Source organism: Xenopus tropicalis, chromosome 6 (genome assembly GCF_000004195.4).
Source record: "Xenopus tropicalis strain Nigerian chromosome 6, UCB_Xtro_10.0, whole genome shotgun sequence".
In the NCBI taxonomy this organism is placed as follows: Eukaryota; Metazoa; Chordata; class Amphibia; order Anura; family Pipidae; genus Xenopus; species Xenopus tropicalis.
The window spans coordinates 72161917-72175944 of NC_030682.2; the positions used below are offsets into that span (position 1 = coordinate 72161917).

Here is a 14028-nt window from a genome sequence, read left to right on the forward strand (position 1 = left end):
TATACACATATATGCACACACTCATACCAACCTACACACTCACATATAAAAATGAAATATACGCATATCTACAATAATTGTAGATTTTAATGTGACAATAGAATCATTAACAGAATCTGCCAACACACATCATAAAAATCCCCCTTTCTATAATACCCTCTAATGTATTTGTAATGGTAATTGTGTCCCCTTGCAAGTGTTAATTTTCCAGAGAAGACAAGTCAAATAGCTCTGCAAAGTGGCAGCATTCTGCATGCAAGTGTAAGGAACTGGTAAATTGTTCCTTTTCTAACTCTGGGTCCTCTAGTATTTGGACAGCTATGAAGGGTCCTCAATGTAATGGGAAGTAAGTCCCTTGTTCCTGGGTCATAGCATGACCTTTTGTGCAGTTCCACAGTTTGGCCATAAGGTGGCACTGTTGTATAAAAGGCTGAGAGTAATGAGGCCAGAGGCCATTTTTTTAAGTCTTTGCCTGAGTAAGCAGGCAGAAAGATACTGGTAGATTCAGAAAGAACAGCCTAGCTCCTGTTATAGATCACACTAGGTGTGATAGACAGGCAGGGCTATTTAGTGAGCAGCATTTTGGCTCCAACCAGGAATTGTAGAGCGATTATAATCCTGGGTATAATACTGCCCAGAGTAGGGTAACAGTGTACAGACCTAGGGTTAGATAGTGATCACCCAGGTTCCACTGGAAGCATATACCTGAAAGCTGGGAGTTAACCCATTGTGCCCTGCAGCTAAATGGTTATTGTGACTATCCCTTGTAAGTACTGCCTATGTTGTGAGATGCTACTACCTACCTATTATATGCTGCAATTACTCCTAAATGGCTGTGTAAATAAACAGTTCATGGTTTCAAGGTTAAGAACCACTGGCGCCCATTGAGAAATACAACACATATTTGCCTGGCCTCCATACAAAGCGAGGGCTCACCCCTGAAGGATACAGTCTCATCCTGGGCAAAATATGGTGTAGCTTGTGGTAATAGAAGGGCTAATCTACTATAAGCTTACACAAGTTATGTTAGTTTTGCCTAATTTAGTATCATCTGCAAAAAATAGAAACATCTCCAGGTGTTCACAGATCTCTGTGGTACGGATTCAATTAAAAAAATGTTCCATGTTCCATTTATTGCCACTCTTTATAATCTATCATTCTGCCAGTTCTCTACAAATATTATGTTCAAGGCCAATATTTCTTAATTTTTTCATTAACTGTCTGTGTGGTACTGTCAAACACTTTAGCAAGGTCTAAGTAGATAACATCCCCTGCCATGCCAGAGTCGATCACCTCCTCATAAAAGGCAAACAAATTACTTTGGCAAGACGCATAAAACCATGCTGGCATAAACTCATAGTATTGTAATAACAGTATCCCATTTTATTTAGCACCACATTAGCAATTCCCCAGTCTCTCAGCACCATGTCAGACCACAATAAATCCTGAAAAATTAAGCGGAAAGGTTTATCAATCATAGCTATAAGCTAAGCAAAGATAAGTACCCTTGCATGAATACCATCTGGTGCAGGACCTTTGTTTATCTTAACATGTTCAAGTTTTTTATGAATTTCCTCCTGAGTGACCCATGCATCAGTAGTTATATTAGAATTTAAAATTTCTGCTGTTTGCATTATTTCATCAACCAACTGGCCTTCCTTTTATAATAAAGGTCCAAACCCCTTCTTGCTTAATTTTTTACTATTCACATATTAAAAAAATAATTTTGGGGGGGCGTGGCCATGCCGCTGTTCTGAACAGACGAGCGTTTACATCGCTCCGTTCCCGGAGGACTCATTAAGCCACTAAGCTCATGGAAATACCAGAATTATAACAGCAATCCTTAGCCACCTGAGCTGGAAACTATGTCTAGAGGCAACAAAAGCAAGAAAACCCAATCCCATGGTAAGCCACCAGGGACCCCGCATACGCGGCCTACAACCCCGTGCAGAGACAACACAGCAGATGGTGCCAACTCTACTCCTACGGCATCGCCACAATCAGAGCGAGGCTCAACAGCAGCAGACTCTGACCCAGAAACACACCTACAATACTCGGGAGATTCGATTCTAATCGGCAGATTTAAACACCTACTACAGGCTGAGCTAAACGTGGTGGCCACAAAAATCACAGATCACGTCACTCAAGAATTACGAGACCTAGGCCAACGCACAGCAGCGGTCGAAGACAAGGTCGACGATCTAGTCCACAAGACTTCAGAGCACAAAATCCAACTTGCCCAATTAAAACTGCAACTTACCGACATACAAGATAGTCTGGAAGACTACGAAAATCGGTCGCGTAGAAATAACATCAGGATCTGTGGCCTGCCCGATGCTATACAAAACCTACAGGAGGAAGTACCGCAGCTTCTAAAGACTATAGTCCCAGACATGACAGACTCTCAACTACTTATGGACAGAGTCCACAGGGCTCTTGGACCCAGACGGGAAGGAGCCCCACCGAAAGACATAATTGCTCGTTGACACTATTATACAACGAAAGAAGCCATAATGTCGGCCTCCCGGCTGCTCCCCAACTGGAATATAAAGGCCACAACTACTCCATCTATGCTGACCTTGCCGCACTGACAATCCAAAAGCGTAAGCTAATGAGACCAGTACTCACCATCCTCACCTCGCACCGGATCCGCTACAGATGGGGATACCCATTCAAGGTGATATTTATGCATCCGAACCGTCCCTATTCAGCGACGACACCGCAAGAAGGCCTCAAGCTCCTGGCCTGATTAAAACTTCACCAACCAGCTTCAACCCCACTTAACGCTACTCCACGAAAAAAGCCCAAGCACGGCGCAATCTGGATTCTTAAACTTGCTAGTTTGCTAGTTATTCAAGTTATTCTCCCTGTTTATCCTATGCCACTACTCCTGTGGGTATAACCAATGGTCTATCTATACGGTATCCTAAGGGTCAATACATTATGCTTATTCACTTTATTTGCAATGTCTTTAAAATGTATTTCCCATAATGCCAAGAGCCTGAATTCTCCTAAGAAACGCTCATTGGCATTCCGACAATACAATAAGTTAGGGGCTGACGTTCTTTTCCTCCAGGAGACACACTTCTCTAAGACATTCACACCTAAATACTTCCATCATTCATATCAGCTTGTCTATACCGCTTGCGCGGACAAAAAACACAGAGGGGTAGCAATATGTATCAATAAAAAACTAAATTTTCAACCCACCAATATAAAATCAGACCTAGAAGGTAGATTCCTGATACTGGTGGGACAAATCCAAGATACCCCAATAACCCTGGCAACGGTATATGGCCCCCAATGATCATCAACAAACATACTATAGGGAATTTTTTTCTATCCTGGAGGAATGGAGCAGAGGCCCCTTTATACTCGCTGGTGACTTTAATGAGGTAACCCACCCAAACATAGACCGGCAACCTAGCCCTGTCCTCATACGCACCCAAAAAAACAAACACTACTTCGCAAAACTAATAGACAAACACCTGCTGGTAGACGCATGGAGGGAGCAACACCCCTTTAAGAAAGACTTTACGTTCTTCTCTGCACCACATAACTCCCATTCCAGAATAGATATGTTCCTAATTCACAAACAAATTTCCCCTAACATTTCTCAAACAAAGATTTTGTCCTGTCCCTGGTCAGACCATTCTATAGTTACTTTAACACTGACCAAATTAGCACACAAGGCCTTAAACGGCACATGACGATTAGATGATTCTCTTCTCCCCAACTCACAACACCAACAAAAAATAGAATCTGAACTAGAATCATATTTTGCCCATAACAGTACTCCAGATATTGCAAGTCCAACACTGTGGGCCGCACATAAAGCCTACATAAGAGGGATCCTAATCCAAATAAAAGCTAAGGCAAAGAAAGAAAGAACTAAAACTACTAACCAGCTAAGTAACAAAATGCAACAATTAGAGGACCAACTCAAAATTAACCCCAATAACACTAAATTAAAACGAGAACTCAAGAAAATTAAAACAGAACTTAACCTACTCCTGACAGAGAAAGAAATCACAAAACTACAATGGACTAAGCAAAAATTTTACAGAAAGGCTAACGAAGCCGACACAATGATGGCACGACAGCTGTCAAACAAATTCAATAGATCCCCTTTTACCCAAATCAGATTAAAAGATGGATCCCTAACAGCAAATCCTGAATGTATTGCTCAAGAATTTGCCACTTACTATCAGACACTATATCAAACACACAAAGACCCAAGTCCAAACCTCCAAAAAGTTTTTAAATCAGGCAAACTTACCTTCACTAACACCCCAACAGAAAACATTAATGTCAGAACCAATTTCATTAGAAGAAATTAAGGAATCCATAAAACAACTGAAAATAAACAAATCCCCAGGCCCGATGGATTCTCAGGGAAATACTATAAACTGTTTGCCTCCAAATTAATCCCATGGCTACACCTTCTGTTTAACGACATCATGACAAATAAAGGTCATTTCAGCAGAGATGACCTACAAGCACAAATTGCTGTAATACCTAAACCAGATAAAGACCATACTAATTGCAAAAATTTCCGTCCCATATCAATATTAAATTTAGATATCAAACTATTAGCTAAAGTTATAGCCTCAAGACTCAACAGGTTTCTGGGACAACTCATACATAAGGATCAATCCGGATTTATCCCAAGACGACAGGTTACTGATAACATCCACAAGATTATAAACCTCATACACATAGCAAAAACAAGAGAAGTTCCCTCCATGCTTCTATCATTAGACCTAGAAAAAGCATTTGACTCTGTTTCCTGGGACTATCTGCAACGAGTGTTAACTGCTTACAATTTCCCTATCCCTTTTCTTGCTGTGGTTAAGACCCTCTATAATTTCCCCATAGCCAAAGTAAGTCACATGGGTTTCCAATCAGAGGCATTTAATATCAACAGAGGCACCAGACAGGGATGCCCCCTGTCATCCCTGTTATTTGTATTAGCTATCGAGCCTCTAGCACAAAACCTAAGGTTGAATAAAAAGATCATGGGTATAACAATAGGGGACTCTGAACATAAATGTACATTGCATGCTGATGATATAATAATGACAATGTCTAATCCCATGACTTCTCCCATATTTATATGATACTCTTTCCAATTTTGCCAAAATCTCGGGGCTCAATATTAACTCCTCCAAATCAGAAGCTTTAAGCATAAATCTCCAATCCCACCTTAAAAAATTATTGGAAATCAATTTTGAATTTAAATGGCAAACTAAAATAAATACCCACAAGAACTTATTTCCCAAGTTAACTGGGCATACCCCCATCTTCTTATTCCCCTCCCACCCTCATCCTTCCCCTTCTTCCCCCCCCTTCCCTCTCCCCCCCCCTCTTTTTATGTTTATGTTACTATCACTTACCTGGCACCATGGGACACCCCAAAAGGTGCACCTTTGTACATTGTTATACTAAATGCAAAATAAAAACAATAAAAAAATAATTTTGGATTCATCTTACACCTTGAGGCAATTTCCATATTTTATATATCTTGCCCATTACAGCATCTTTAAAAATACTTACTTATCTCTTATGTAATTATGTCCAATCTGACCAGAAACATCTTCAATGGCAGAGCAAATGTGGTCAAACGCCTTAAAAAAAAGACATATACTTTAGCTGTTTATTTTAAGACACCTGTCTGTAAAAAAACAATTGTTTCCCCCCCAGCCAGTTACATAATTATAAGGAGACCCATAAGCACAATTAAAATTTAATAACAGGATCCATAATTTTACATTTCTGAACACAGTATTTATGGTGGCCCATAATAGGGGAGGAGAACACCAGTGAATAAATATATGTATTCCACATAAGATGGCCTGGGTATTAAGTGTGCAGCTCTAGCAGCTTTGAAATAATTAACTATAAATATTAAATATGGAACATTTAGGCCCCCCTAGTTATAAGAACAATAAAGAGTACTTTTATTGATTCTATGATATGTATTATTCCAAATCAAATTCCAGATTTATTTTTGCAACTTGGATGGGTAGGGCGGAAAGAGTTCTGTTCAATTCAGATCAGAGCTTTTATTGTTGAAAAGTTACATTTCAGTTGAGGTTTGGAAGCATTAGTAGGTAAAGCTGACTTAGAGGCTACAAATCATTTGAAAGGTATCTAAAATATAGAATAGATTAGGGAGACTCCTTTTTTGTAAACATGTTCTTGGGTATATGACTTCCTCTCTCAGAAAAATCATTCATTCCGGGGGCCAGAGTCTGCACAGCAATCTCCTGCTCCCCCCCCCCACAAGAATGCTAAGAACTCCCTTCCCCCCTCCCTTAGGAATATGTAATCTGAGCTACCAAGGGCTAGAACTGCAAGCAGGAAGCTACTTAAAATAGCAGCTGCTGTCTTAAACAAACAGAGGTAGCTTCTAGGGATCTTTACTCGGGTATGGTAATTCCTGCAGAATAAATATAGTGCTCAAGGTGGCACAAATGTGGAAAATCTATTGGCAGTAAAATGCCAAAATTACTTTCCTTCTCCTTTAAGTGAGCAAGTGTTTTCATGGCAAGTGAAAATAAAAGAGGGTTACCCTTGCAATGGAGATATTAGACGACTGAAAGCCTACACATTTTATATAAGCTATTGGATTTCTATCTATAATAACTGTACAGCACCCAAAAAGGGACCAGTAATATTATATTTAGGGGGTATATAAAACAAATAAGGCAGGATAAAGAGTCAAATGCCTTATGAATATCCAAAATCAGAACTTACAACAGCACTGGAAATATTGGTATCTTGTGTAATGTAATCTTCTGTAATATAACCTATGGGTTGCATCCATAGTCTGCTTGTGAGGAACAAAGCCTTGACTGGCCAGTTGATACAATCGAGGGTGGTATAAATTTAAATGGGTTACTAAAATCTTCTAAAATATTCAGATATCAAAACTGAGAACTAAAATCAGACGGTAATTTTGAACATCAGGTCTTTTTTGGTTTGGGAAAAAGAGAGATTTGCTAATAACATCTCCTGTGGGAGAGTATATGTCATTAAGAAGCATTTAAAAGGCATTCCATTTTCCTTCTTTAATCATGGGAAAAGTCATAGGGCGTAATTTAATAAATGGTCTTAGGTTTGCAACTAGGTTTGCAACTAGGTAGTATCATTTACTTGGCACATGGAGTATACTCAACCAATTCCAGCTGAGCAAATTAAAGCAGTGGTCAAAATGTAGGAAGTTAAATAGCTTTTAGAATGAAACGGATGGAAAAATTCGCTGCACGTCCAAAAATTGTCGCCTGCAACAAAATAATAGCAGCGAGCGACAAAATAATCGTTGCGCAACAAAAGAATAGCCGCGGGCGACAAAAGAATAGCCGTGCAGCGAAAGAATAGCCGCGCAACGAAAGAATAGCCGCGGGCGACAAAAGAATAGCCACGGGTGACAATTTTTTTTTGACGTGCGACATTTTCGCCATTTCGCAAATTTTCTGCCATTTTCCAGGACAGATTCGCTCATCACTACTGGTAACATTTTTGGGTTTGCTACAGTAACACTGCTATAGGTTATATAAATAAGTTGGGGGCAGCCATTCAAACTGGAAAAGGGAGAAATGGCACAGGCTATGTGCCTGTGCCTTTTCTCCTTTGAATGGCTGCACAGCAGCTGAATTTATATAAATTTATGGGACAAACACACCAGATGTACCAGTGCAGGGCAGCATTACATTTTATTCTAATTACTTTTATACACTTTCATTTTTTTTTCATCAGAAAATTCATATAATGCCTAGAGAAAGTACTGTTTGGAGCCATGCTGCAGTGTGTTACAGCTGACACCAGCTAGACAACAATTCAACATGATGCAGAACTTTATACATGGACCATTTGTTGTAGCTGAACAAATCACTCTTTTTATAGAAATCTAGTGGTATGCATAAATGTACATGGTTTGTTTATTGCAAATATTTACATAGTAACATAGTAAGTTGGGTTGAAAAAAGACATACGTCCATCAAGTTCAACCATAATGCCTATATATAACCTGCCTAACTACTAGTTGATCCAGAGGAAGGCAAAAAACCCCATCTGAAGCCTCTCTAATTTGCCGCAGAGGGGAAAAAATTCCTTCCTGACTCCAAGATGGCAATCGGACCAGTCCCTGGATCAACTAGTACTAAGAGCTATCTCCCATAACCCTGTATTCCCTCACTTGCTAAGAATCCATCCAGCCCCATCTTAAAGTTATATAATGTATCAGCCAGCACGACTGATTTGGGGAGGGAATTCCAGAACTTCACAGCTCTCACTGTAAAAAATCCTTTCCGAATGTTTAAATGGAACCTCCCTTCTTCTAAACGAAGTGGGTGCCCTCGTGTCCGTTGGAAGGACCTACTGGTAAATAAAACATTAGAAAGGTTATTATATGATCCCTTTATATATTTATACATAGTTATCATGTCACCTCTTAAGCGCCTCTTCTCCAGTGTAAACAGACCCAACTTGGCCAGTCTTTCTTCATAACTGAGACTTTCCATACCCTTTACCAGCTTAGTTGCCCTTCTCTGGACCCTCTCTAACTCAATAATGTCCCGTTTGAGCACTGGAGACCAAAACTGAACAGCATATTCTAGATGGGGCCTTACCAGCGCTCTGTAAAGGGGAAGAATAACCCCCTCCTCCCGTGAATCTATACCCCTTTTAATACAGCTCAAAACCTTGTTTGCCCTTGCAGCTGCTGCCTGGCATTGCTTGCTACAGCCAAGTTTATTATCTACAATGACTCCAAGGTCCTTCTTCATTAGGGATTTGCCTAGTGCAGTCCCATTAAGGGTATACGGGGCTTGCATATTTTTACATCCCAGGTGCATGACCTTACATTTATCCACATTAAATCTCATCTGCCACTTAGCTGCCCAGATTGCCAGTTGGTCAAGATCCTGCTGCAGGGATGTCACATCCTGGATAGAATTGACTGGTCTGCAGAGTTTTGTGTCATCTGCAAACACTGATACATTACTCATAATACCCTCCCCTAAGTCATTTATGAACAAATTAAACAAAAGTGGACCCAGTACAGAACCCTGAGGGACCCCACTGAGAACCTTACTCCAAGTAGAGAATGTGCCATTAACAACCACCCTCTGTACCCGATCCTGTAGCCAGTTTTCTATCCATGTGCAAACGACTTCACTAAGACCAATAGACCTTAGCTTAGAAAGCAGTCGTTTGTGGGGAACGGTATCAAATGCTTTGGCAAAATCCAAATAGATTATATCTACTGCATCCCCACTGTCCAGCTTCTTACTTACCTCATCATAAAAAGCAATTAAATTGGTCTGACATGACCTGTCCTTCATAAAGCCATGCTGATTACTGCTCATAATGGCATTCTCCACTACATAATTTTGAATGTGATCCCTTAACAAGCCTTCAAATAACTTGCCCCCCACGGATGTCAAACTTACAGGCCTATAATTGCCAGGCTGAGATCTTACTCCCTTTTTAAATATGGGAATGACATTCGCCTTCTTCCAATCCCTAGGTACCATACCTGATGAAAGAGAGTCTGAGAATATCAGAAACAAGGGCCACAGCAATTCTGCCCCTAGCTCTCTCAGTACCCGAGGGTGTATTCCATCTGGCCCAGGTGCCTTGTTTACATTTATCGTGTGTAACCCTTTAAGCACCATATCCTATGCCAACCACTGTGTAGTTGGAGCTGAGGCAACAGTGCAGCTATTGGGTGGGACTTGGCACTCTGGCTCCTCTACTGTATACACAGAAGAAAAGAACTGGTTAAGCACATCTGCCTTTTCTGTATCCGCTGTAACCATATTGTTACTATAACTCAATGGGGCCACACCCTCAACCTGCATCTTTTTACTATTAATATACTTAAAAAACTTTTTGGGGTTAGTCTTGGCCTCGGCCGCGATGCGCTCCTCATTTTCTATCTTTGCCTTCCGGATTGCTGTTTTACAACACTTGTTATAGTGTTTATAATCATTAAACGCATCTACTGTCCCCTCTGACTTATATTTCTTAAAAGCTTTCCTTTTTTTCCCTATTAACTTCTTTACCTCAGAGTTAAGCCACATAGGTTGATTCTTAACACTTCTACTTTTTCTTATTAATGGAATAAATTGAGAACAGTAATGATTTAATATCATTTTAAATGACAACCATTTCTGCTCTGTGTTTTTATCAGAAAACATAATGCCCCAATCTATGCCCTGAAGCGCTGCCCTTAAGGAGCTAAAATTTGCCTTCCTAAAATTCATTGTCTTTGTTGCCCCCGTGTAAATTTGTTTCCTGCACCAAACATCAAATGAAATAACATTATGGTCACTATTACCCAGGGGTTCAACCACTTGCACATTTGCTATACGTTCTGGGTCATTAGAGATCACTAGATCTAGTATAGCATGGTTCCTGGTTGGCTCCTCAACAACTTGTGACATAAAGTTGTCATGCAGCAAGTTTATAAACTTGTTCCCATTTACTGTCCTGGCAGTACTATTGCTCCAGTCAATATCAGGGTAATTAAAATCCCCCATTATTATCACTTGCCCCAAACTAGCAGCCTTTTCTATTTGCAACAGGAGCTGGGCCTCCTCCTCTTCGCTTACATTAGGGGGTCTATAGCATACCCCTACAATTAGTTTGGTAGATTCTTTACTATCTGTGAGAAGCTCAACCCATAAGGATTCAGCTCCCTCCTTAATATTTGCTTTTAATTCCTGCTTAATGAACAGACATACTCCTCCTCCTTTTCTATTGCCCCTGTCCCTCCGAAACAATGTATACCCCCCAATATTAACAGCCCAGTCATGAGACTCATTCAACCAAGTTTCAGCAACTCCAATCACATCATATTTCCGCTCCAACGCCAGTACCTCCAGCTCTCCCATTTTACCAGTCAGACTCCTTGCATTGGTAAACATACATTTAATACTGGTTCCGGCATGAGAATGACGTGTAAACAACTTATGGGCCTCCCTGCCATTATCAGTATCCCGAAGCAAGTCTCCTCCCCCATTTTCCCTTACTATGCCCCCTACCTCATCTATCCTGTCTACCACAGAATTTCCCACTGCACCCCCCCCCCACTCCTAGTTTAAAATCTCCTCCAACCCGCTAGCCATCTTTTCCCCCAAAGCAGCTGCCCCATCATCATTGAGGTGCAGCCCATCCCTGGCAAAGAGCTTGTAGCCGATTGAGAAATCAGCCCAGTTCTGGAGAAACCCAAAGCCCTCCTCCCTGCACCAATCTCTCAGCCACGCATTAATCTCCCTAAGCTCCCGCTGCCTTCTTAATGTTGCTCGTGGCACAGGTAATATCTCTGAGAAAATTACCTTGGAAGTCCTCGCCCTTAACTTCGCACCTAGCTTTTTAAAATCGTTCTTGAGGACTTCCCCCCCTCCTCTAACTTTGTCATTGGTACCTATGTGTACCAAGACCACCGGGTCTTCCCCAGCCCCTCCCAACAATCTGTCCACTCGTTCCACCACATGCCGAACCCTAGCACCAGGCAAGCAACACACAGTTCGGCATGTAGGGTCTTTGCGACAAATTACCCTATCCACCTTTCTAATAATTGAATCCCCTACAACTATAGCCTGCCTTCCCTTCCTAGCACTATTCCCCCCACCTGTATTAGAGGTGCCGGCTCCCAGGGTGCTCTGAGAGTCAGCCCGCTCCATACATGCTAGCTCAGAGCTGTCTTCCCCAGCATCTTCACCTAAAGCGGCAAATCTGTTGGTTTGCACAAGCTGTGAACCAGCCCCCCTACCCTTGTGTCCCCTACTGCCCCTCTTAACTGTTACAAATTTGTCTCCCTCATTAACCTCCACTGTCCCTTCTCCACCCCCCACTACACCGGCCCCTGCCAGTGGTTGCTCAGTGAGCCTCCTGTTCTCCCCCATGCTTGCAGCTGCCCTCAGTGCTGCCAGTTCCCCCCTTAGATTCTGCACCTCAGATTCCAAGAGGAAAACCCACCTGCATCTCTCACAAGTAAATGCTGCATGGAACTGCTGCTCCAGGACCACATACATGCGGCAAGATGCACACTGAGTAACACCAGCAATCATACTGCAACTCAAATTGCCACTGGGTACTTACAGTCTCCCGAGTGCAATCCCTTGTATAGTGCCTTTTAAGTTTCAAACGCCTTTTTTGTTTTTAACGCCTACTATACACTTAATCTACATGCAACACTTTAGATTACATGCAACACTCGCTAGCAGCTCCCAAACTCGCTGTGCAGTCAGAATAAGATAGTTGATAAAGATAAGAAGACATATTATTAAATCAGTACACAACTGTCAATCTAAGTATGTTGTATATATGGTGAAAATGATGGTGGCTAGGGAACACAGAGGTGAGATAAAAAGAGCAAATGTTACTTTAAAAGTTGGAACATGGGCGTGGTTTGACCACCGATGTGAGTGCATGCATCTCCTGGAGCTCCGCAAACGACCCAGTAAAAATCCTGATTTACCTGTCCACACTCTACAGATATGGATTCAGAAAAGCCCAGCCAAGAGCCTCTCCCACAAAAGGAACTAATGGGGCAACACAAAGCCCAGAAAAGGGCTTTAGAGGCCGCAGCTCACCTAGATATGTATATCTACATATTTATGCCTGCGAAATTAACCAAAATGGCTGCGTAGCAGAATGGCCTGCATCCACTCCCAGCTCTCCTACCAGAACCAGTGACAAACCTGCACCTGAAACGGGAACCCAACAACAGGAAGAGTCTCCAGCTGCTAGTGAGCCAACTCTCCACGATGTGCTAGCAGAGATACGATCGGCAAACGACCTATGCATATCGCTAATCAATAACAAAACAGAGGAAATTAAAATAGACTTCTCAATTATCAAAGGTGATCAGAAACTGCGGTAGAGTCCTGAGGGAGTAACCTAGAGGACTCATGCAGAAGCCTTCCCAAACAATACCAAATTGTGCAGAAACTGGTAATGGAATGTCAATGCAATTCAGAAGATTTGGAGGACCGTCTGCGACGCAGAAACATGAGGTTCGTAGGATTTCCCAAACGGTCGGAGGGTAATTCCCCTGAAACTGTTATTGAGAAATGGTTGAAGGAAACTGTATCCAATACTTTTGCCATTGAAAGGGTCCTGGGGCACCGCCTAGGCCACTAATAGCAAAACTGCTCGAAGCCAGAGGCCGTGACAAAATCCTAACACTCGCCAGAACACAAGGACCACTGCGGTATCAGGCTGGAAATATATCTATCTATGCTGACTATTCATCAGAAGTGCAAAGGCAACAGGCTGGCTTCCAGAGTGACAAAAACCGCCTATGCGCTGCTGGCCTAGCCTAAACAATGCTATACCCAGCCTGCCTGAAAGTGCAGGCGGATGGCAAGAGCTCTACTTCTTTACCGTGCCACAGGAGCTGCAGTTGTGGATGGATTGCAGAGGAATTCTTGCTTAGGAAAACCGCAAAGCGAGGATCCTGCAGTAAACACGATTGAACATAAGTACCAAGTGCCTCCAGAACCCTAACATCTACCGGCCCACCAATTTAAAAGATCCCTAAATCCTAACCCAGCCAATGGTAATTCCGGATCCCATACATACCATAACAGAAGACTGGACTGCGACACCATGGCCCAGTTTAGTTACTCGCCACACCCTGAGCCAGTGGGCTCTGATCGTTTGGCGGCTCCAGTTCTTCTTTTTTGCTGTTACCTCGACCCTATCTTTTAATAGCCTACTGGGAACAAATTGTGCTTAACAGAGTGGCATGGCCCACTCCCAATGAAGCTACCTGGAATTTACATTAGGAGACAAATTTTACCCAAAGTTGGGGAGTGAGTTGAAGGGGAGAGGGGGCAGTGTTTGGGAATGTCTATGCATCTGTGCTTGGTTAACGTGTGTATATATTTTTTTGACACTGTTAACGCTTAATGCTCAATGGTATGATAAACCTTTTCAAGGGCAATGTCATGGGGAACTACCTAACCCAGTGGGTTCTTTTATTTTCTTAAAAACCAAAACACTTCCATAGCG

The 14028-nt window shown here is 42.0% G+C and overlaps 1 protein-coding gene across 1 annotated transcript in view; it reads right to left on the reverse strand.

Moving 5' to 3' along the window:
• Positions 1–14028, reverse strand: part of slc9a3 (solute carrier family 9 member A3) — a 250521-nt gene that overhangs the window by 76770 nt on the left and 159723 nt on the right. Inside the window, exon 9 of the mRNA XM_031903807.1 lies at positions 5557–5627. Within this exon, the coding sequence (XP_031759667.1) occupies positions 5557–5627 (71 nt within the window). The remainder of the gene's footprint in view (positions 1–5556; positions 5628–14028) is intronic.